Genomic DNA, 22,736 nt, shown 5'->3' with positions numbered 1-22,736 from the left:
TTGGTTTTTGAAAAGGCAGAGATCAAATTGCCAACATCCACTGGATCATGGAAAAAGCAAGAGAGTTCCAGAAAAACATCTATTTCTGCTTTATTGATTGCCAAAGCCTTTGACTGTGTGAATCACAATAAACTGGAAATTTTTGAGATGGGAATACCAGACCACCTGACCTGCCTCTTGAGAAATCTGTATATAGGTCAGGAAGCAACAGTTAGAACTGGACATGGAACAACAGACTGGTTCCAAATAGGAAAAGGAGTACGTCAAGGCTGTATATTGTCACCTTGCTTATTTAACTTATACGCAGAGTACATCATGAGAAATGCTGGGCTGGTGAAGTACAAGCTGGAATCAAGATTGCCGGGAGAAATATCAATAACCTCAGATATGCAGATGACACCACCCTCATGGCAGAAAGTGAAGAGGAACTAAAAAGCCTCTTGATGAAAGTGAAAGAGGAGAGTAAAAAAGTGGACTTAAAGCTCAACATTCAGAAAACTAAGTTCATGGCATCTGGTCCCATCACTTCATGGCAAATAGATGGGGAAACTGGCAGACTTTTATTTTGGGGGGCTCCAAAATCACTGCAGATGGTGATTGCAGCCATGAAATTAAAAGATGCTTACTCCTTGGAAGGAAAAGTTATGACCAACCTAGACAGCATATTAAAAAGCAGAGACATTACTTTGCCAACAAAGGTCTGTCTAGTCAAGGCTATAGTTTTTTCAGTAGTCATGTATGGATGTGAGAGTTGGACTGTGAAGAAAGCCGAGTGCCAAAGAATCGATGCTTTTGAACTGTAGTGCTAGAGAAGACTCTTGAGAGTCTCTTGGACTGCAAGGAGATCCAACCAGTCCATCCTAAAGGAGATCAGTCCTGAGTGTTCATTGGAAGGACTGATGTTGAAGCTGAAACTCCAATACTTGGGCCACCTGATGAGAAGAATGACTCATCTGAAAAGACCCTGCTGCTGGGAAAGATTGAGGGCAGGAGGAGAAGGGGACGACGGAGGATGAAATGGTTGGATGGCATCACCAACTCGATGGACAGGAGTTTGAGTAAACTACAGAAGTTGGTGATGGACAGGGAGGCCTGGTGTGCTGCAGTCCATGCGGTCACAAAGAGTAGGCCACAACTGAGCGACTGAATTGAACTGAACTGAAAACAGCTCCTAAATTCATTGTCCATGTAATTCCTGGATGGCACCTTTACCAATCAGAAAGAAACCTAGGGTTTCTCTTCTCTTTTACCCCCACAGGCTCTGCCTTCATCAGTCACTAATCACCATCCGGCCTCTTGATTCTGCATCTTGCCCAGCTTTCTGCTACAGGCTCCTGTCTGTGTCCCCACTTCCTGTATCTCCTTCAGATCTCTTCCATGTCTTCAAGACCACTTGTCAGTTTCGCAGTTATCTCTCCACTGCCTTTGAGATTTGATACCCTGAGCTCTTTACCAGTGTTCAAAGCCTCAGAGGATCAGGCCTTTTACCTGCATTTCCAGGCTTGCTTCCTCCTCTCTGCTGCTGCTAAGTCGCTCAGTCGTGTCCGACTCTGTGCAACCCCACAGACAGCAGCCCACCAGGCTCCTCCATCCATGGGATTTTCCAAGCAAGAGTACTGGAGTGGGGTGCCATTGCCTTCTCCATCCTCCTCTCTGAATTCCTGCTGTTGGTTTCATTTTGGTAAAACAGCTTTACTGAGATATATTTTACATATCATACTGTTCACCCATTTAAAGTGTGTAATTAATCCGTTGTTTTTTAGTCCATTTTCAGGGTTGTGTGACCATCACCACAATCTGGTATTAGAACATTTTTGTCCCCACAACCCAGTAGCAGTCACTGCCCCACTCTATCCACTCTAAACCCTTAGCCCTATCCAACCACTAACCTGCATTCTGTCTATGAATCTCTTATCTTCATAAATTTGCCTATTCTGGACATTTTGCAGAAATCGAATCAAATAACATGCGGTCTTAACATTTTATTTTCTTCAAGCATGTATGTTTAGAGTCAATTTTTCCTCCATCTGAGTTCTACTTGTTTCAGACTCTCATCATTAAGAATCCTAAAAGTGGTTATCTTTTGCAAACTAAGGTGGCAAAGCTGTTCCTTTGCATTTTGTATCTTTCTGTAGTTGAGTTTTCCATGTACTTTATCGTTATTTTAAAAAATTGTCAACAGAAGTTATCTGGACAGTGAGATTATCGGCCACTTAATTCTTTAACTCTCTGAAGAGAAGAAAAAAAAAAACCCAAACTAATTTTATTCTCAAAAATAAAAGTCATATAAGATCCCCAAAACATCTTTTCCTTTAGAATAGGAGTCCCCAACCTCTGGGATCTCACGCCTGGCGATCTGAGGTGGAGCTGATGTAATAATAATAGAAGTGCACAATAAGTATGATGCGCTTGAACCATCCTGAAGCCCTCCTGCTTCCCTTCCCCAGGGCTTGTGGAAAACTGTCTTCTGTTAAACCAGTCCCGGGTGCCAAAAAAGTTGGGCACCACTGCTCTAGAACGCTGTGTTCTAAAAGCACATTGTGCTTACCTCGGTTACTCTGTGGTCCTCGGGCTGCTTGTTTCCAGTGGAGATCCCCCAGGGGAACTGAGTCTGCGCCTCATGCCCGTGCTGACAGTGGCTGGCAGGAGGCAGGCATCAGTGTTGAGTTTCTCCTGTTCTGCCCGCCCAAGGAGTTGTCATCCAAAATGCATTCTCACACCCCACATCCCCCACCAATTGCTACCCTCCTCTAGTCCTTATGGTCAGTATACCTTTCTATACCATAGAATTGGACATAGCTTTGTTTTATTTCATCTGCTGTTCTCTTCCCCTAATAGACTGTAAGCCGCTTAAGGGGCTATGTTCTAGAGTCTCTGGGCAGGTCTAGGGCTTAGACCCAGGTTGTTATTTAGTCGCTAAGTCATGTCCAACTCTTTTGTGACCCCATGGACTAGCCTGCCAGGCTCCATGGGATGTCCCAGGCAAGAATACTGAATTGGGTTGCCATTTCCTACTCCAGAGGATCTTCCCGACCCAGGGACTGAACGCATGTCCCTGCATTGGCAGGCAAATTCTTTACCAACTAGCCATCAGGGAAGCCCTGGGCCCAGATACATGATATCCAATTAAATTTTAGGTGCATTGGAAAACACAAGACAGCTTGTTGTCTGCATCATAATTCTAACTTTTACACTGTCTTTAGAGAGGGAGCCAGGGTTCTTTAGTCAAGGTCAATGCAGAAGCTGTGGAATTGCGGGTTTCTTTATATAAAAATATTTGTTCCTATGAGCAGTGTTCACATAAAAGAAAAATGAAAAGTATAATAAAAAATAGAGGTGTGTGACTGACTTTTTAGAGGTTTGGAGTGGTAGGTTGAAATAAAAAGCCCATGTTTTTTTAGACAAAAAGTCTGCTTGTCCCCCCTCGAATGTAGGCTGATCTTGGTGGCTTCTTTGATTAGTAGGATAAGCAGAAGTGATATTCTGGGACTTCTGGGGCTAGGTCATAAGAAGCCTTTGTAGCATCTGACAGGCCTCCTGGAGCCCTGAATCACCAGGTAATAAGTCCAACTACTACATGGCCCTTAAACTACCTGGGGAGGGAAGCCAGGGAGAGGGACCGGTTAGGTTCAGCCCTCTAGCTATCCATGCTAAGCCATCTGGGACCTACGGACTAGCCCAGCCATCACTGAATGTTTCCAAGCATTGCCAGTGGTGCTACATGGGGGCAGAAAAATGGCCCAGCTGAGCTCTGCTGGAATGCCTGCTACAGAATTGAGATAAAATAAAATGGTGGTGGTTTTAATTCACAAGGTTTTGGGTTAGCTATACAGAGCTGAAACATTGGGAATCTGAGCTCATGGTTTAACCTCTCTTTTTTTTTTCAGTGTGACGCATTTAGATACAATATTATAAGATATTAGATTCTACTGCACCAACATCTATGAAGGTATGCTCACCTGAAAAAGAAATACAATAATCTAGAAAATAATTTAAACTTTATGTTTTTGTAGTTGACTTCTCAAAAATGATGGTATACTCAAGAGCTCTCTTCGGAGTGGTTTTCCAATTTTATTCTCTTTTTTGGACTTTTCCATCAGAATGGTCACTTCTAAAAGTGGTTCGGCATAAGGCTGGACAATGGGATAGGTGGTGACCCATTCATATTCTTTGACTTCCTTTTTCTTCACTCGAGGTTTCAGGAAAGGGGGAGCTTGTGCAGGTATTTTTTGAGCACGTCGTTGACCATTTCTTTGCTCCGTGAGTTCTCTCCCTCGAATCATTCGGTCTTGATGTCCCTTTATCTGTTTCTTTGCCCAGGCCACCCTGTACTGCTTGGTCTTAGCTTTGTGTGTTTTCTGGATGTTTTCAGTTGAAACATCCTTCTTCAGGTTTAATACTTCGTGGGAAGGAATTTCATTTGAGATGCTTTGAGGGAGCAGTTGACATTTGTGGTCTCTGAGGCCTCTGGCTTTTTCGGCTCGGTGTATGTGTTTCTGTATCTGGTTCAGCTCTCTCTCGGACACTAAATAGTGCCATTTTTTAGCATCTTCTTTTTTTTCGTTTTGTGGTGTCCTTTCCTTTTCCTCTGTTTTAATTTCCCCTTCTGGAACCATTTTGTGCTTGCATGCTTCTTCCAGCATTTCCTGGTAGCGTTGATAGTAGTATGCCTCTGCTTGGGCGAACCGGAAGTCAAAAGACATGGCCTTTAGTTGATCAAGTCTTTCAGTCTCCTGTTGAGTCTTTTGGGCTAGCAACTTCCTCACCTCTGGAGAATGGACACCACCTAAACTCTTGTCAAAGGGAAGTATCAGAGCTCTTTTCAGTTGGCTGTGCTTTATTCTCTATACAGGCCACGGCACAATTCTCAGGTAGCCACAGCCCCGCCTGGCACCCTCACACTATGTCCCGGTTAGGCTCTTGTAACTGTTTCCTGTCTTCCTCTTCAAGCCCCCACCTCTCCCCTCCCCTCCTTCTGCATTCCCTTACATCCCCCAAAAACCAGAAGCAGGCCCTCAGCAACTCCTCCCACTGCAGGAACAACCCCATGCATCTATCCTGGACTCTGCCTTCCTGCCCTTTCACCTATCAAAAGCCAGTTCTGGGACTTCGCTGGTGGTCCAGTGGTTATGAATCCGTCTGCCAATGCAGGGGACACAGGTTTGATCCCTGGTCTGGGAAGACCCCCACGCTGTGGGGCAGCTGAGCCCGTGCGCCCTAGAGCCTGTGCTGTGCAACAAGAGAAGCCACCACAATGAGAGGCCCGTGCACTGCAACAAGCGTAGCCCCCGCTCGCCGCAACTAGAGGAAGCCCACGTGCAGCGATGAAGGCCCAGAGCAGGCAAAAAAATTAATGTCAGTTCCTCCACCTGTTTGTTGAGCTTTGAGAACTTCAGTTTACAACGATCAAATTCCCTTCCCTGCTTCAAAAATCCTGTCTACTGAATCAATCCATCAGCATAAAATTATGCTTTAGTATATACTATCTTCAAACAAAAAAAGGAAAACGCTTCCTCTACGGACCGTCCCCTCTCTTGCTCCACTTCGCTGTGTAACTTGAAGCAGTTACCTCTTAAGTTTGGCTTCCATCCTCCCCCCACCCCCTCGTCTGAGCCTGCTGTCATCTGGGTCATCTGTGATCTCGTTTTTGTGGCTGTCACACGGGCCTCTCAGCAGCATTCTCCAGAGGGGACCGCTCTCTGCTCCCTGGAATACTTTACTTCCAGACTGTAGCCGAGATCATGTGACTAAGGCTACACTGGGCCCCCACGCTACTCCAGCCATTAGCCGAATGTCCCCAAGTAACCGAAAGGTCCCTCATCCTCTTCCTACCTCATGGCCACCCCCTCCACCTGCTTCGCTGGCTGCCTTCTACATGTAATGGAGGAAAGTGTAGCAGAGAAATTCAACTTTGGACAGAGCAGTTACACTCGGGCTTCCTTGGACCAAGACAGTCTTGATCATTCAACAAGTGATGTACCGTGTGCGTCCGGCACTGGAGTGGGAGTGAGGGGTGAGCGAGACCGTCGGGGCACACAGGCTGCTCGGAGCTCGCCTCCGCTTCACCTGGATATGCCTACTTCACAGCCCCACACGTCTCTTCCCCCACAGTGCTTCCTTCAGTCTTCCCCTCTCAGTCCTGTCCCTTCTAACTTCAAAATGCCCCCACCCTAGAGGGAAGCAGCCTCTTATTAGCTTCCCTGAATCCACTTCTCTCCCTCTGTCTCCAGCCCCATCAGACCGGTCACACGGCAGCCAGCACGATCTCTGTGTTACATAAACCTGAACACACCACTTCTCCTACACAGAAACCTGGGATGGCATCTTACTGCTTTGGGAGAAAAATCACAGAGTCCAGGGTGGCATCCATAAACTGGTTCCTGATTACAGCTCCAAACAAGTCTCTCAGGCGGACTCCTTGCTCCCTCTGCTGCAGCCACACTGACTCTTCTGTTCCACGACAACTTTCCCATCTGAGTCTTTTCAGGTATTCTTCCTTTATATACTCCCAAACACAAAATACAGCAACTCTCACTAGGGTACATATGTATATATTATAGTTTTTAGGTTTTTAGCCTAAGTGTCACTCCTTTGGACCTATAAACTCATTCAAATAAAACAAAATTCCTTTCACGACATTTCTCACAATCTGCAGCCACTATCTGTTTAATGTCCGCATCCCTCACTAGACTAAGTCCTTACTCTCTTCCTTGCTGTCCAGCCAGCACCACTGGTGCTCAATGACTCAAGCAGTACAAGCAAAGCATGCTCCCTTGAAATTCCGGGGCCCTTTTTACCTGGGTGGTACATTTTTATGATTCTATGACTGGCTCCAATGTTCACGGTAAATGTATTTCCTCACCTTAATCTTCTTTTCTAATGGGGAGTGGGAACCTACTGCAATCCGAGGGTCTTGAATATTTTTGGCCCAGGCCAATCTAGAAGAGCAAAAAGAGAAATTATACTAAGACTTGGAGGAAGACTCTGATAGAATGGTAATGTGAGTTGATTTGGGGACTCACTTTTAATATGTAGCAAAAGGTGTTTCTGTGTGTCAATAGGCAGGGCTCTACCATATGCTTTTTTCTTTTCTTGAATCAAGGAAGAAATGCTCTTTGGTAAAAGCACAAACAAAGAGCCAAATTGTGTCTGACGTTGAAGCTGTCAATGGTATATTCACCAGTGGAGAGGAGAGGCTGAGTTACAATTTCAACTTCCACAAACCGCGGTTTGTGTATACTGTTAGTAGAACAGAGAACTTGCCTTTGATGAGAAGTTGAGTTTTTGAAGTTAAGTCTATTTTAAGTTCACTTATGCATGAGGTGATGGACAATAAATTTAATCTATAAGCTATCATTAATTTCCAATAACCGCTATGTAACATTTCATTAATCTTGTGAAAGATTTACATTTTAAATAGATAATAAAACAATCTGACAGCAAGAAAGGGTTGTGTTTTTAATTTAATGCAGAAAAATAAAGCAGAGACATTTACCACTGACGACAGAGCACAATCATATTTAGGCATCCTCAAGACCTTGCTTCTTAACCTGCTCAGTTAGCAAACAGGGTTCTCTGTTTAGCAATCTGGGCTGTAAATACTGTTTCTCTGACTTTTCTTAGCAAAAGAGAAGGATTTTATAACACAGAACTAGAAAAAAAAAACACTGCTGCTGCTTCTGTTGCTAAGTTGCTTCAGTCGTGTCTGACTCTGTGCGACCCCAGAGAGGATTCTCCAGGCAACAACACTGGAGTGGGTTGCCATTTCCTTCTCCAATGCATGAAAGTGAAAAGTGAAAGGGAAGTTGCTCAGTCGTGTCCGACTCTTAGTGACCCCATGGACTGCAGCCTTCCAGGCTCTACCATCCATGGGATTTTCCAGGCAAGAGTACTGGAGTGGGGTGCCCAAAGACTCATTTATGCTTTCATATTTTTTCTTTGTTAAGCAATTCTTATATTATCTCCATAGCAACATTTTAGAGTTTATCATACTCTCGGCATTGTACTAACAACACAAATAGATTCCTTTAGTCAGTCTTCCAAACAGCCTCATTATCCCCCATTTCATGGCCAAGTGGACTGAGGTGAAGACAGGTTCAATGACTTGTTAGGAGTCCCACAGTTTGTTTCAGAGGTGGGATGACTGTGTGACTCCAGACCACGTCCTCTTTCCTGTGCTGCACCCATCCCCACACAAATGATACTCTCCTGCCTTTACTCAAAAAGTAAGGACAGTAATACCTACTGTTCTTCTGCACTCAGAGCCAACCATTCTGAGTCAGTCACCAAAGGAGGCTGGGAGGGTTGGGTCTGCACTGCCAGCTGCTCCTTCCGCAGTCCCCCATTGTACCTTCTCCTCTGAGCATCACTGCTTACTTCCGCTGCTCCTAGGGCCCCACACTGTTTACTTTTGGTGTCTTCTGCCTCAGCCATTGCCCTATCAATCGCCAGCTTTACGAGCAACATCTCTGCTCTTCACTCTTCCTCTCTTGGTGTCCTCTCAGCTCTAATCTCCCATTCTCAATTCTGCACATTCCTGTTTTCCAGCCATTAAAGTTTCTGGCCCTCTTGCAGACTTTTCAGCTACCTACTGTTGATCCTTCAGGATGCCTTGGTCTGATTTCTAGGGCAACCAGAAGCAGTCACAAGCTTTTTTTTATGTGTCATCACTATCCTAGATTGAAACTACTGTGAGGTGGTAGGTGGAGACAGCGTCTGCTTGGCAGGACATGAGCTTTATGGAGAGCTGGGCTAAATGGCCACAGACAGAAAGTAGAAGGGCCTGTGTTTTATACATAGAAGTGTCCCAGTTTAGGGCAGTTAGAGAAAGCATCTTTCGAGGTAACAGGAGCATCTTTCTCCTTTTGGAATATATATTGTGTCCCTTCCGTGGGAATGGAATTGTGGTTGGTGGAGAACCCTGGAGTGGATGCTGTAGGCACACTCACAGGAGCAGGAGGAGGTTGGACAAGTGGCAGGTGGGCAAGTGGCGTGGTCTCATTATTACTTAGCTGGCTGTCACTCACCTAAATACTGTTCCTGCAATGACGTTTTGAGCTTTGATACTGTTTAATATACTTCTAGTCATATACTATTTAATTATTAATATGTTCATAATGGCTCACTGAAGAAGCAGAAAAGACACCAATGTTGAAATAACATTAATGAAAATGACTCTGCATAGTCATATCATGATACCCTTCACCATACATGCGAGCGGCATCCATTCAAACAAAGTCCTCATGTAGCCCATTATGATGTCTCTAGTTCTTAAAAAAAAAAAAGTGAAAAGGAGAATATACAGTGATTAATTACAGCCTGGCTTTTTGTTCAGTAGAAATAAAACCTACCCCTTCTAAAACGTGCTGTTTGTAGACATGTGCTTGAAACCATAGTCTCCAACTCATTCAGTAGTAAATGAGTTAAAAAAGTAAATATGGGTATTTTATAATGAAAAAATAATCAAAGAATTTCAAACATCAAGTCATGAAAGTATTTTATTACTGTTTATCTTTCTCTGTCCCTTTAATCTGTTTTTATATTTAAAGTGGCATTTCCTATGGATAACATTGTTAGGTCTCATTTTTTATCCAGTCTGATAGTCTTTTTTAATTCCTGTATTTAGACCATTGGTGTTTAAAATGATCATTGATATAATTGGGTTAGTATCTACCATATGTGCTGCTGTTTTCTACTTGTTGCTCTTGCTTTACCTTACTTTTGTCTTCCACTCTTACTTTGCCTTCAGTTCAGCCACTCAGTTGTACCTAACTCTTTGCAACCTCATGGACTACAGCACGTCAGGCTTCCCGTCCATCACCAACTCCCGGAGCTTGCTCAAACTCATGTCCATCAAGTTGGTGATGCCATCCAACTATCTCATCCTCTGTCATATCTTGCCTGTCATCCTTGTCGTATTTTGCCATATCTGGTATTAAACATTTTATGATTCTATTTGTTCTTCTCTCTTAGCATAACAATTGTTTGCTTTTTTAAATGGTTGCCATTGAGTTTGCAGCATATATTTACAACTAATCTAAGTTCTTCTTCAAATAGCTACTACACAGGCAGTGCAGGTACTTTTTTATAACAGTATTCACAGTTCCTACCTGGTTGTGGTTTAGTCACTAAGTCGTGTGCGACTCTTGTGACCCCATGGACTGTAGCCCTCCTCTGTCAATGGGATTCTCCAGGCAGGAATACTGGAGTGGGTTGCCATTTCCTTCTCCAGGGGATCTTCCTGACCCAGGAATCGAACCCTGGTCTCCTGAATTGCAGGTGGACTCTTTACCAACTAAGCTATGAGGGAAGCCCTCGTAGTTCCTGCCTCCTAGCCCTTAAAACACTGCTATCACTCATTTCACTTATCTATAAGCTTGCACCCTGTATTATTAACTAAAAAATCTGTTATCTGTCAGATCAACTATTTTGAAAGATCAAAAATTGATTTTCAGTTCAGTTCAGTCACTCGTCATGTCCGACTCTTTGTGACCCCATGAATTGCAGCACACCAGGCCTCCCTGTCCATCACCAACTCCCGGAGTTCACTCAAACTCACGTCCATCGAGTTAGTGATGCCATCCAGCCATCTCATCCTCTGTCATCCCCTTCTCCTCCTGCCCCCAATCCCTCCCAGCATCAGAGTCTTTTCCAATGAGTCAACTCTTCGCATGAGGTATTTTACCTCTCCATTTATTCCTTCTCTAATGCTCTTCTTTTAAAAGTAGGTCTGAGTTTCTGACCTGTATTATTTTCTGGGGAATTTCTTAAACATTTCTTGCAAATCAAATCTAGGGGTGACAAATCCCCTCCATTTTTCTTTGAGAAAGTCTTCTCTTTCACATTTGAAGGATAATTTTGCTGGATACAGAATTCTAGGCTGGTGGTGTTTTTTAATACTTGAAATATTTCACTTCCCTTTCTTCTTGCTTGCATGGTTTCTAACAAGAAGACTGATGTAATTCTTATCCTTGTTCCTCTATAGATAAAATTTTTTCCTCTCTCTGGCTTTTTTGAAGATTTCTTTTTGTCTTCGAGAATCTGTTTTGAAGATTTTCTGCAGTGAACATGATATGCCTACATGCAGGTTTTTGGTATTTATCCTGCTTGTCTGTACTGCCTCAATTTAAAAATCCAAATAAATTTAAATAAAAGTTGTTTCCCTGTCACACAATCCACATTTTAGGTGCTCAGTAGGGACATGTGGCTAGTGGCTACCAGTGCGTACTTGCACGTATGCTAAATTGCTTGTCGTGTCTGACTGTGTGACCCCACGGACTGCAGCCTGCCAGGCTCCTCTGTCCATGGAATTCTCCAGGCAAGAATACTGACTGGAGCGGAAACATCTAGACAGAGGAGGGAAGGGGTCTAATCTGAGGTCTCTTGGCAGTGAGTGCCCCACAGAGGAAAGTGTCTTTTAGGATCCCACCCTTACCTGAGATACTTGGTGCCCATATCTAGCTCCTTGCCTCTGCTCATAACACAGCTCTTTCCTAGCATGTCCCTCTTCTCTGTATTTAACTGCACACCCCTCCCAAACTTGCTATCTACTCAACAACACGTTATTCAAAGAAACACATTTCACTTTATTTTTTAAAATTTTAGTTAAATCAACTTTTATTTTGGCTGTGCTGGATCTTTGCTGCTGTACAAGGGCTTTCTCTAGTTGCGGAGAGCAGTGCTCCTCTAGTTGTGGTGCACGGGCTGATCACTGCAGTGGCTTCTCCTGTTGCAGAGCATGGACTCTAGGGCACGCAGGTGGCTCTCAGGCTCCAGAGAGCCTCAGCAGTTGTGGCACATGGGCTTAGTTGCCCCATGGCATGTGGATGAAGGATTGAACCCATGTGCCCTGCACAGGCAGGTGGATTCTTAACCACTGGATCACTAGGGAAGTCCCACATTTCACTGTAACACAAGAATCATGGGTCTATCACCATCAGAGTCCTTCACATCATTAGTGCCTAGGATCGAACCTCACACTTAAGTTTCGTAAACTCAATTTCACACTCAAGTTTATGTAAACTGTTAATGGAACCAAACACGTCAGCATTTTATTGTCAAGTATGAAAGTTTAAAACAAAGACAACTATCTATAATTGGCAGTTTCATAAATAAAAGGACATTCTAATACTGCCCTCTTCCAACTCCCCAAACTTCTGCCCCAAGATTGAAACTAAATGAAACTTTGCATTGTTTTTCTCATTGGGGCCTGAAAGATGAAAATCTTGTGTCTAGTCAAGTCACTCAGTCATTTCTGACTCTTGCAACCTCATGGACTGTAGCCTACCAGGCTCCTCCATCCATGGGATTTTCCAGGCAAGAGTACTGGAGTGGGTTGGCATTTCATCCTCCAGGGATCTTCCCGACCCAGGGATGGAATCCGGGTCTGTTGTGTGACACAAGTCCAAACCTCATATTTGTCGATCTCTTTTCTCCTTCAATTAATTTTTAAAAAATCACCTTTTCCTCCTATTTGTCTTTTACTAGTTGTATGATCTTGGGCAAGTTATATGGCCTCTCTGGCCTTTGTTTCCTTTGTTGTCCAAGAAAGGACAAGAAATAATCACATCTGCTGTAATAAAATGGACAAGGCCTGTGTTTAAGAACATGGGTACTGAGATCTAGTAAGGAGCCTTTAAATCTAAGGAGTTGGGAGGAGCTGGATAAAGCTAGGGTCTTCCTGCATGCTACATAGCTATCCTTAGGCTTTTTTTTCTCATTGTGTGAGGCACAGGTGATGCTTAGCAATATGCCCTCTTAACAGGCACATAGCCAGCACAGTGGGTGTTGGGGTCAAGAATGCTGAAACTGACTTCAAAAGTTTACCTGTTTCTCCAAGTTTCATGATTTCACCTTTTTAAACATTGTAAAAAGATGATCAACTTTATTGCCAACAGGAGGAAAACCTAAGGACAGACTGGTTTAAATTATTTGCCTATATAGAGTTAAAGATTAAGGAATACTACTTCGTTGGAGGCAGTCACTCATTTTTATACTTTACTCCTGGATCGTTACTCTTTGAAAAATCCCCTTTAAAAGTGGTTGCAAACTGGAGACCTGTGCACTGAATTCAGCTTATATACATGTTGTGTTTGGCCCGTACAGTTAAAAAGTTCTTTTAAAATAACATTTAAAAGCTGTACTAAGGGGAAAAAACTCTGAACTTCAGCTTCTGTTTGAAAGTTGCAAGATATGGAGGCACTGGGCACAAGACAGCAGCTGGCTCTGACATTTGCCTTCTTTAAAAGAGGGACGTGTTCAATTCGCCTACTCTGCCAATCCACAGAACACCTACATATGTACTCCAACCTAGGGGATATTTAGTAAGTACCTGCTAGTTTGGAAGACGCTAGAATTGGCGAGGACAGTCTGAGATGTTAACTTTTAAACCGAGATCTGCAAGATCTGGAAACAGTGATCACAACCTCTGTGCCTCAGTTTCCTTATGTGTAAACTGCGGCTGACAACCTGCAGTTGTGGGAAGGATCGGCGATGGAGTAAGTGCAAAGGGCTGGCTCGAACTCGGGGTCTCGGGGCAGGGGGGCACCGCTACAATCCACGCTCATCCTGGGGGGCCCCCGGACCCAACACCGACCGGGGGCCCCTAGGCGCTGGGACCCACCGCACCGGCCTCGCTATCCACTCCTCCCCGCCGCGGGCCCCCGCGCTCCGCCGAGGTCGGCCCCGGGGCGCCGAGAGGCGTGGCCGGCCCGCGCGAACCTGGAGGCAGCCATGGCTTCGATGGTGGAGTACAAGGGACTCAAGGCCGGCTACCGCTGCGGCTACTGCGACTCCGAGGAGGGCAAGGCGTCCTGTGGTGAGTGGTCCGACCAACGGGATGGGCGCGGCCGCCTGGCGTCCAAACCCCCACACCGCCCGCCGCGCTCCAGGCCAGGCCCTCGCAGTGGGGAGCACCCAGGCCCCACTCCCCAGCTCCCGCTTCCCTACCCCACGCGTTTCTTCCCAGACCGTTGCCCTTCACATTCTGTCTCTTGGTCTCACCCTTACCGAAGATGGCGGTCTCTTTCGGAGAAAGAGCGGAAATAGCGGAAGGCTGCCCTCGGTCAAGATGGCGCAGGCGGCTTCAGCGCCGAGGGCGCTCCCGGCGAGGCTCGGCCTGCTGGCGCCCGGGCGGCGCGGTGCATTGTGGGGTGGCGGCGGCGGTTGCGGGGTTGGGCTGGGCCGCGCGTCGCGTTTGAGGGGCTTGGGGCCATGGCGTCCTGGGCCGCGCTTTCGCCCAGCATCGTGGAATATTTCGAGGGCGAGGACTTCTACCGCTGCGGCTACTGCAAGAACGAGTCGGGCAGTCGCTCCAATGGTGAGCGGGCCGGGCTGGTGGGCAGGGAAGGGCGCCGGTGGCTCGGCGGCGGGCGGGTGTCCTCGGGGGGTCGCGGCGTCTCGGGCCGAGTGGCTGGAGGGTCGTGTCCAGGCTGCGGCCCAGGCGTAGCCCCTGCGCCGTCAGGCCCTCGTGGAGCGAATGCGGAATGCGGTTCTCCCCGAGTGCCGTGGCTGTCAGAATTTGAAAACGGACCTCACCCCTGATGGAGCGCGAAGCTTCTAGAGACTCATTTCACACAGGCGGTCGGACTTGCGAGATAATGTGTATCTCCCAGGAGCCAAGTGTGGAAACAGGTGTCCGTCGTCAGTGGGAGACCGTTAAGTACGCGCCTGTCGGGGAGCGCTGTGGCGTGGTCAGTTACAGGGGCTGACCTGTGATTTCAGATGCTGCTGTCGGGGTGTCCCCGGTGGTCAGCGCAAGACGCGGGGTTGCGGGACAGTGGGTCTGTGTAGACAGCTGTGTGTCATACGTGTAGACACGTGTGTGTATGTAAAACACACGTGCGTGGATATCCGTGGATAAAATGTCTCCGGAAAAATATACAAGAAACTGCTTGATGGTAGTCGCTGCTCGCGAGGGGCCCCTGTTAGTACTGTTGTGCTTGGAAATGGTACCAGGTGCTTGTCATTTCTCCACCCACCTCGGTGACCACGACAGAGCCAGCCTACAGTGCTCCCTCCCGTGATTCAAGTTTCTTTTGGAAGAATTTTTGTTCGTTTGTAAACGGAACGTCATGTTTATTTCCTGCAGTGTCATGCTTTGGCAAAAGTATATACACTTATTTTAAAGAATAATCTAGCATTATGGGAAACGGGATATCCATGGAGACTTAAATTTGGGTGGTTTCCGTATTTAAAAAAAAAAAAAAAATGGTTTTGTCCTGCCCTGGGGCAGTGATTTGGGCGATGATGGTGTGTCCGTGTACTCATTAATTAAAAATTTTTAATAACTTTTAAAAATTAAAAGTTTATTAACTTCTTGTGAGTGAGAGGCGGTAGAATGCAGTATTAACGCAGTCGTTAGCGACAGTTATAAAGATGAGTTAAAGTGAAAAAATTTATAGTCTTGGGTTAAACGGAGGAAATAAGGAGGATGCAAATAAAGGTGAAATGATTACAGCCCAGGGAGGGAGAAATCCATAAGGTAATAGTGACTGCCTTAGGGTAGTAGAATTTCTTTTCTTCTCTGTTTCAAATTTTAGTATTATAATATATATGTAAGAAATTTATATTATAGTATAGATTATAATATAGATGTATTATATAACAATACAGTCTATGGAAGTCTCCTGGCCAGAGTACTGGAGTGGGTAGCCGTTCCCTAATCCAGGGGATTTTCCCAATCCAGGAATCAAACCCAGGTCTCCCGCATTGCGGGCGGGTTCTTTACCAGCTGCCAGGGAAACCCAAGAACACCGGAGTGGGTAGCCTATCCTTTTTTCAGCTGATCTTGCCGACCCAGGAATCCAACCCGGGTCTCCTGCGTAGCAGGCGGATTCTTTACCAGCTGAGCTACCAGGGAATCCCGTATGTAATGATAATTTAAGTTATACATGTCTAAAATTAATATTAGGTCCTTAACTACTTTCCTAGTAATTTTAGTAAGAGAAAATCGATTAATATAGATGTCCTTTGTTTAGTTTTATGGAAAAAACCTACCTTCACCCTTTTCACCTAAAGAGATACGTGTAAATTTCTATCACTTCTATCATCTTGTTTTTAATTTTATTAATAATCTTTACTATAGGGCGCTCCACCTATTAGGTAGGAAGGTTTTATTATTTCCATTTACAGATGAGGAAATTGAGCCCCATAGAGTAACTTGTTGGTGTTAGTGAGCACCACCCGGGCTTCTGACATTTCTGTTGTATTTATGCCCTTGCTTTTCTCACTACATCCTCTTCTATTAAGCCTGTCTCTGTTTTTCCATACTTTTGATGGGTTTACTGTTTCCAAGAGTAAAATTCGTTTTTCTTTACCATTAATTCAGTGTTTTCTCATAATCTTCATTTTTTTATGGTTGCCTAACTTTTTTCATCATGTTGATAACAAATTAGTGTCTGTAATCACTTTTCTGTTCAAAGGCATTTGGATTACTTTCATTTTTTATACTTAAAAGGAATGTTGCTGTATGTATACTTTTGTCTTATTTTCAGTGTAAGCAAATTAAAATAAGGAGAATTTATATGCATAAGAAAACATTTGCTTTCTAATTCTTCTGAAGAGACCAGCTTATTAAACTTTTGGGGTCATTATTATGGCTTAAAGGTGTGATGTAGTTTGCAGTGGCATCTTAAATTTATGGTGTCATAGACTTGACTAATTCTTAAGTGCATGTGATCACTTTCTGTGTTTTATTTTTAAAATTAAGGTTAAATACATCATGTGTTTCATTTGTGTTGTGTATTGTGTTAAAAGAGGACGAAGTATGTGCGGACTTTGATTTCTCCAGTGTGAGCTGGATTTTTTTTGCTTCAGTATTCACACTTTAAAAATAATGCTTTGAATTTAGAAAAGTAAAAAGTTCCACCCGTTGTTATGAACATGGCACTTATTTTTCAGGCATGTGGGCACATTCAATGACTGTGCAGGATTACCAAGATCTCATAGACCGAGGATGGCGAAGGTAAATGCGGTTAAAGATCTTTCTGAGGGTACTCAGGCTCTTCTTATAATTGAAACATATTATTTGCCTTTAAAATGTTTTCCTGTGGTTGGAAATAGGTTTAATAAAATTTTTATTATATTTTGTGTGTAGAGCTTGTTTTCTCCTTTTAAAGATGTTTATTAGGAATATTTCACAGATGTAGCAAGAACACTATAATGAACTTCATGTACTAATCACCAGGCATCGAAAGTTGTTAACATTTTGTCAGTCTTGTTTCATCAGTTTTCCTTGCTCCCTTCAGTGGACTGAATGTGTCTCCCCCAGAGTTCATATGTTAAGTCCTATATGGAGGTAGGGCTTTTGGGAGGTGGTTAGGTCATGAAGATGGATGGGATCATGAATGGGATTCTAGTGCCTTTATAGAAGAGACCACAGAGGGTTCTTTTGCCCCTTTTGCCACGTGAGGATATGTAGAAAAGATGAGCCAGAAAGCTTGTCTTCACTGGACATCATTTCTGTTGGCACCTTGATCTTGGACTTCCCAGCCCCAAAACTACCAGGAATGTATTTCTGTTGTTTATAAGTCACTCAGTCTATGGCATTTTGTTATAGCAGCTTCAATGGGATGAGATATTCCCCCCTCCCCTCCTCCCACAAAATTATTTAAAGCAAATTTCAGATATCATGTCATTATACTTGTACTAAATATGTGTTTCTAATAGAGAAGGATTTTTTTTTCTCTTTCTTAACATATCCACAATATCATTACCATGCTTTCCAATTTAATGATAATTTGATGTCACCTGTTACCTAGTTTTGAGATTTTCTGCTCATCTCAAAAAATTTTCTTTTACAATTGGTTTATTTGAATCAGGATTTCTTTAAGGTCCACACATTGCCTTTGATGGCCATGTTTTTTTCGCAGCTATTTTTGTGTAGATGATTTTAGAATAACTATTAGGTAAGGTTCCTTACATAAGTATGAGCAGTATCAAGTGCCCTGTACCAGTACTGCCCAGATTGAGCACAGCAAATGAAACTTCACAGCTTTCCTTAAACATAATAATGAGGCCCAAAATGTGGATAGATGTAGGTCAGATGTGGCAGGACTTTGTGTGCCATGATAAGGAATTTTATTTTTATTTTTTTAATGGTCCGGGGGAGCTATTGAAGGCTTTTATGTCAGAGAGAAAAGGAATGGAATTTGAGATCTGGAAATGATGATTCAGATAGCAGAGAGGTGTCTGAGGGAGTGATTCTGAAGGCAGGAAAATGAGTCCTAGAGACTACTGGAGTGTCCTGGTGTGAGGTGGTGAGGAGCTGCTGTCCTAGTCAGGAGCGGTGACTAGATTAGGAGCTAGATCCGAGGGGGCACACTCACGAGACGTTTCAGAGGTAGAATGCTTACTGGCAGCATATGGAGGTGCACGGGAGTGAAGAGCCTAGAAGGACTCCCAGATTTTCGGCTCGGGAACTGAACTCCTGTGTGTTTGCTAGGACTGCCATAACAGAACACCACAGTTTGGGCCGCTGGAGTGAGAGAAATGTATTTTCTCATGGTTCTGTAGGCTATGTCTTTTAAAAAAAATATTTATTTATTTATTTTTGGCTGTGCTGGGTCTTCATTTGCTGTGCAGGCTTTTCTCTAGTTGCGGTCATCAGGGGCAACTCTTGCTGCGGTGCATGGCTTCTCAGTGTGGTGGCTTCTCTTGTGGAGCTTAGGCCCTGAGGCCCTCAGCCTTCAGTAGTTGGGGCTCCTAGGCTCTAGAGCAGAGACTCAATAGTTGGGGCGCATGGGCTTAGTTGCTCCGGGCATGTGGGATCTTCCCGGATCAGGGATCGAATCCATATCTCCTGCATTGGCAGGAGGATTCTTTATCACTGAGCCCCTAAGGAAGCCCTGATGTTTCTTTTTATGTCCAATTTCCTTTTGTGATAAGAACACCAGTCCAGTTGGATTAGGACATATCCAAATCTGGACAAAATTGAGCTTGTAGTGTCATGGGTCTGTATGAGCTGAGATCCAGAAAGCATGGAAAGGATCGGGTTGGCTTGGGAGTACATCATGCTGGTGCCCGTGGAACCCACACATGTGGATGTCGTAGGAGCAACACGCATCAGCCCCACAGCTTCCTGGGCAGCTTTTTCAGTATCAAGGTGGGCGGTGGATGGAGGGAGGCATGGAAGAGATTGCAGATGCTTGATGAGAGGGTAACTGAGGTTACCTCGGTTATCAGCTGTGGAGTACATATGCCAGGGTTTAGGAAAGGAAAACTTGGACTCTGGTCCTTGGATTACCCACCATGTAAGATCATTTAGCTTGTGAAGAGTAACTCAACCTCAGTTTTTACCCTATTGATTAGATTTTTACCTTAATTAATTTCATATTCCTGTACTAATCTACTTTGCTGCCTATGAGAAATATGTATGAAATTAACCAAGCTATTCTATAATTTTAGAAGCGGGAAATATGTGTACAAACCTGTCATGAATCAAACATGTTGTCCTCAGTATACCATAAGGTAAGAATTTTGATTAATTTCTATTAATATGAAGATTATATAAATTTTTTTAGTAGAATCCTCCTTTTTTAAGTGTATTTCTGTTCTAGGTACACGTTCTTTATTAAAAAAGCAGACAAATTTTTTCTGTATACTGATGCTGTATTCATATGCTAATCAATAGCTTTTAATAATATGGTTTGATTAGTTCAGATATAAATATTAATGTGATATAAAAATATACTGTTTAGCAATCTAGTCAATAATACGTGAAATATTGGGAGAATATTGGCAAATACTTAAATTACTTTTAGGTATCAAATTTTTATCCCTTTAGCCTGGAGTCGCAAAGAGTTGTACACGATGTAGCGACTGACAACAGCAACAGCACCAATTCCAATTCCCTTGTGTATGTGACGCAGGAGTTTCATTCAGCCAGTGCTGCAGAATCCTGTATAAGGAATAAGGAAGAGGAGGCTGGCACTTAACCTGTGTCTGTTTAGAATCTAGTCTTCTTCACTGGAAAACTCAAACTAAAAAGTCTGGTTTCCTACAGAGTGTTTGCTTGGTTTTTCTTAATATTTTGTGTTTCTCTTGTGCCTCCACTTAACTCCACCCTAACATGGAAGGATTTTTCCCTTCTCTGATTAGGAAGGTCCTTCCTCTTCTCCCTCATCATCATTTTCCCCTCCCCCTTCCTCTTCCTTTTCCCCTCCCTCTTCCCCTTCTTCTGGTAGCAAAAATAGGGAAAGTTGGTTAACATTGTGAAGAATATGTCTACAGTTTCAGCCTGTATGTATACTCTAGATAAAGCAAGCACAGTTGTGTCCATCATGCTCTGTGGGTCCTCACATCTGTTTCCCTTAGTTACTCTTAACTTGTTTTGAGGTTGTAGACTGTTTTGAGAATTTAATAACAAAACAAGACAGGGAGCATATAGACAAAAATAATGTAACATTGAACATACTAATTTTAAGGTGATCACTGACTTTCAAAATTCACTGATTCCTGGTTAATCCTTTCTCTTCTGTAACTGGTCAAGGGACTGGTACAATAAAGAAAAAAGATGACTATCTAGTTTACTGACAACATCTCATTTAGTATAAAATGAGAGTACCTCTTTCAGCTTTAGCCATTACGAAGTGGTAACGTCTTCAAAGACAGAAATCGTTTTCCTTCCGATAGCAATTTCTCATTGGATTATGGCTAGGATTCTGTTCAAATAAGTCTGAAGTTGATTGGCCTGAACCCTGAGAATCTCTATTCAGAAAAGGCCCATTTCAGTGGGTTAAGAAAAAGATAGAAGCATCTGTAATTTATTGGGTTCCTGTCTCATATAAAGCACTGTTCAGGTGTGTTGCTTTTATGAAAAGGGACTCAGTGAACATTGCAAGACAAAGTATTTACAAAATGTGCTTTTTTTTTTTTTTTTGCATTTTATAATTTTACATGGGATCGAATGTTTCCTGAAGGGACCTCCCTGGTGATCCAGTGCCTGAGACTCCAAGCTCCCAATGCAGGTGGCCCCAGTTTGATCCATGGTCAGGGGACCTAATCCCATATCCTGCTACAAAAGATCCTGAGTGTCAGGACTAATACCTAGTGCAGCCAAATTAAAAAAAGAAATTTCCTGAGTTGTTACTCTTTATACAACTTCATTTTTACATGTTGGTTTTTTTGGAGTCATTTTGCATATCTTTGGTTATTTTGCTGTTTACTACAGTAGCTGTGCAGTGAGGCCTTAGGTAAAGGCAGTGTGGTCTAGCCTACAACTTTGCTTTTTGTTAGGCAGATGCTAGGGCCTGGCCAGTGTGTGAGTAAAAATGAGGATGAACTTCCCTGTCTATGAATTTTTTTTTCAATTTTAATTAATAGTGTATTTGCTAACACTTTAAAGAATCAAATAGGTTCCCGTAAAGCTTATTTTGCAAAATGGCAGTCCTCTGAACCACCCCTCTCCCCTCCAATTCCTATATTCTGTTTCTCATTGCAGTCACTTTCAAATCTTTTAACTGATTCTTTTGTTTTTTCATCTCTGTGTCTTTAAGTAACATGCTTATATAATTATGGGGCTTCAGTGGTAGCTCAGGTGGTAAAGAATCTGCCCGCAATGCAGGAAACCAGGGTTCAGGGAATGGTGCCCCACTCCAGTATTCTTGCCTGGAAAATTCCATGGACAGAGGAGCCTGGCAGGCTACAGTCCATGGGGTTGCAAAGACTTGGACATGACTGAACAACTTTCACTTTCATTTTTATATAGTAATACTTCATTACTAAAAGGTTGGTTTTCTCCATTATCTCTGGGCTTCTTGCTCTGAAAGATAAGGGTTAAACTTTATTTTACCCCACTTCCCCTTGTCACAAACTCCTATTTGTCTTCATCCCCAACTTCCCAAAATTTTGGATGTATGTAGTCATCTCATTATGGCTGTGTAAATAGACTTCACAGCTCAGCCATGTAGTTGTTGTTCAGTCTTTAAGTCATGCCCAACTCTGTGCAACCCTGTGGACTGCAGCACGCCAGGCTTCCCTGTTCTTCACTATCTCCTGGAGTTTGCTCTAACTCATGTTCGTTGAGACAATGATGCTATCCAACCATCTCATCCTCTGTCATCCCCTTCTCCTTCCCTCAATCTTTCCCAGTATCAAGGTCTTTTCCAGTGAGTCAGCTCTTCACATTAGGTGGCCAAAGTATTACTTCATCTTTCCTGCACAAGTTTTTCCTTTCCCTGGTTTGCTCATTGTCCTTTTTGTTTACCTAGTCTTTGAGGCTGGAGAAGGCAATGGCACCCCACTCCAGTACTCTTGTCTGGAAAATCCCATGGACGGAGGAGCCTGGTAGGCTGCAGTCCATGGCGTCGCTAGGAGTCGGACACGACTGAGCAACTTTACTTTCACTTTTCACTTTCATGCATTGGAGAAGGAAATGGCAACCCACTCCAGTGTTCTTGCCTGGAGAATCCCAGGGATGGGGGAGCCTGGTGGGCTGCCATCTATGGGATTGCACAGAGTCGGACACGACTGAGGCGACTTAGCAGCAGCAGCAGCAGCAGTCTTTGAGGCACCTATTACCAGTTTATCTAGAAGTGCTCCCCCAGAGGTGTAAATTTCCTCTTGCTATGTTTAGATGCTTTAGGTACTGTATCATTTTTATCTCCTTGATGAAAATCTTAACGGAATCTTGTGACCTGCTGTGATCTGAATAGATTGCCTCTGTGCCTGATAAATCACTGGAGTTTCTTTTTGACTCTCATTTTGAGGATTCCTTTTGGGTCTTGGTTTGCATCTTG

At 43.7% G+C, this 22,736-nt stretch overlaps 2 protein-coding genes across 26 annotated transcripts in view; one reads left to right on the top strand and one right to left on the bottom strand.

Annotated features, from left to right (window-relative positions):
• Positions 1–1,046: 1,046 nt before the first annotated feature.
• Positions 1,047–14,147, bottom strand: LOC102403265 (putative uncharacterized protein ZNRD1-AS1). 13 transcript variants are annotated; one of them, XM_044935151.1, is made up of 3 exons: positions 14,002–14,109; positions 6,863–6,938; positions 1,047–4,793 (listed from the first exon to the last, which is right to left on the bottom strand). In XM_044935151.1, exon 3 carries the CDS (start codon positions 4,701–4,703, stop codon positions 3,993–3,995), a length of 711 nt encoding a protein of 236 aa, XP_044791086.1. In that variant the 5' UTR covers positions 4,704–4,793; positions 6,863–6,938; positions 14,002–14,109; the 3' UTR covers positions 1,047–3,992. The 13 variants fall into 13 exon arrangements, 1 of the variants encoding a protein (XP_044791086.1); XR_003106149.2 differs by lacking the exons at positions 1,047–4,793; positions 6,863–6,938 and adding exons at positions 11,845–11,904; positions 13,720–13,811 and having other exon boundaries at positions 14,008–14,137; XR_003106151.2 differs by lacking the exons at positions 1,047–4,793; positions 6,863–6,938 and adding exons at positions 11,845–11,904; positions 13,720–13,811 and having other exon boundaries at positions 14,002–14,119.
• ATE1 (arginyltransferase 1) overlaps positions 13,684–22,736 on the top strand; it is a 167,272-nt gene continuing 158,219 nt past the window's right edge. For 9 of the 13 annotated variants that reach the window (XM_044935148.2, XM_044935146.2, XM_006063540.4 and 6 more), the window contains exons 1-3: positions 14,077–14,317; positions 16,900–16,963; positions 19,405–19,467. In XM_044935148.2, the coding sequence (XP_044791083.1) occupies positions 14,212–14,317; positions 16,900–16,963; positions 19,405–19,467 (233 nt within the window). In that variant the 5' untranslated portion in view covers positions 14,077–14,211. Of the gene's footprint in view, positions 13,817–14,076; positions 14,318–14,338; positions 14,956–16,899; positions 16,964–19,404; positions 19,468–22,736 lie in introns of those variants that run through there. The other 4 variants (XM_025274003.3, XM_025274004.3, XM_044935144.2 and 1 more) reach the window with 2 other exon arrangements.

This window comes from Bubalus bubalis, chromosome 23 (assembly GCF_019923935.1).
Source record: "Bubalus bubalis isolate 160015118507 breed Murrah chromosome 23, NDDB_SH_1, whole genome shotgun sequence".
Classification (NCBI taxonomy): Eukaryota; Metazoa; Chordata; class Mammalia; order Artiodactyla; family Bovidae; genus Bubalus; species Bubalus bubalis.
This window is presented reverse-complemented; position numbering and strand designations above follow the sequence as displayed.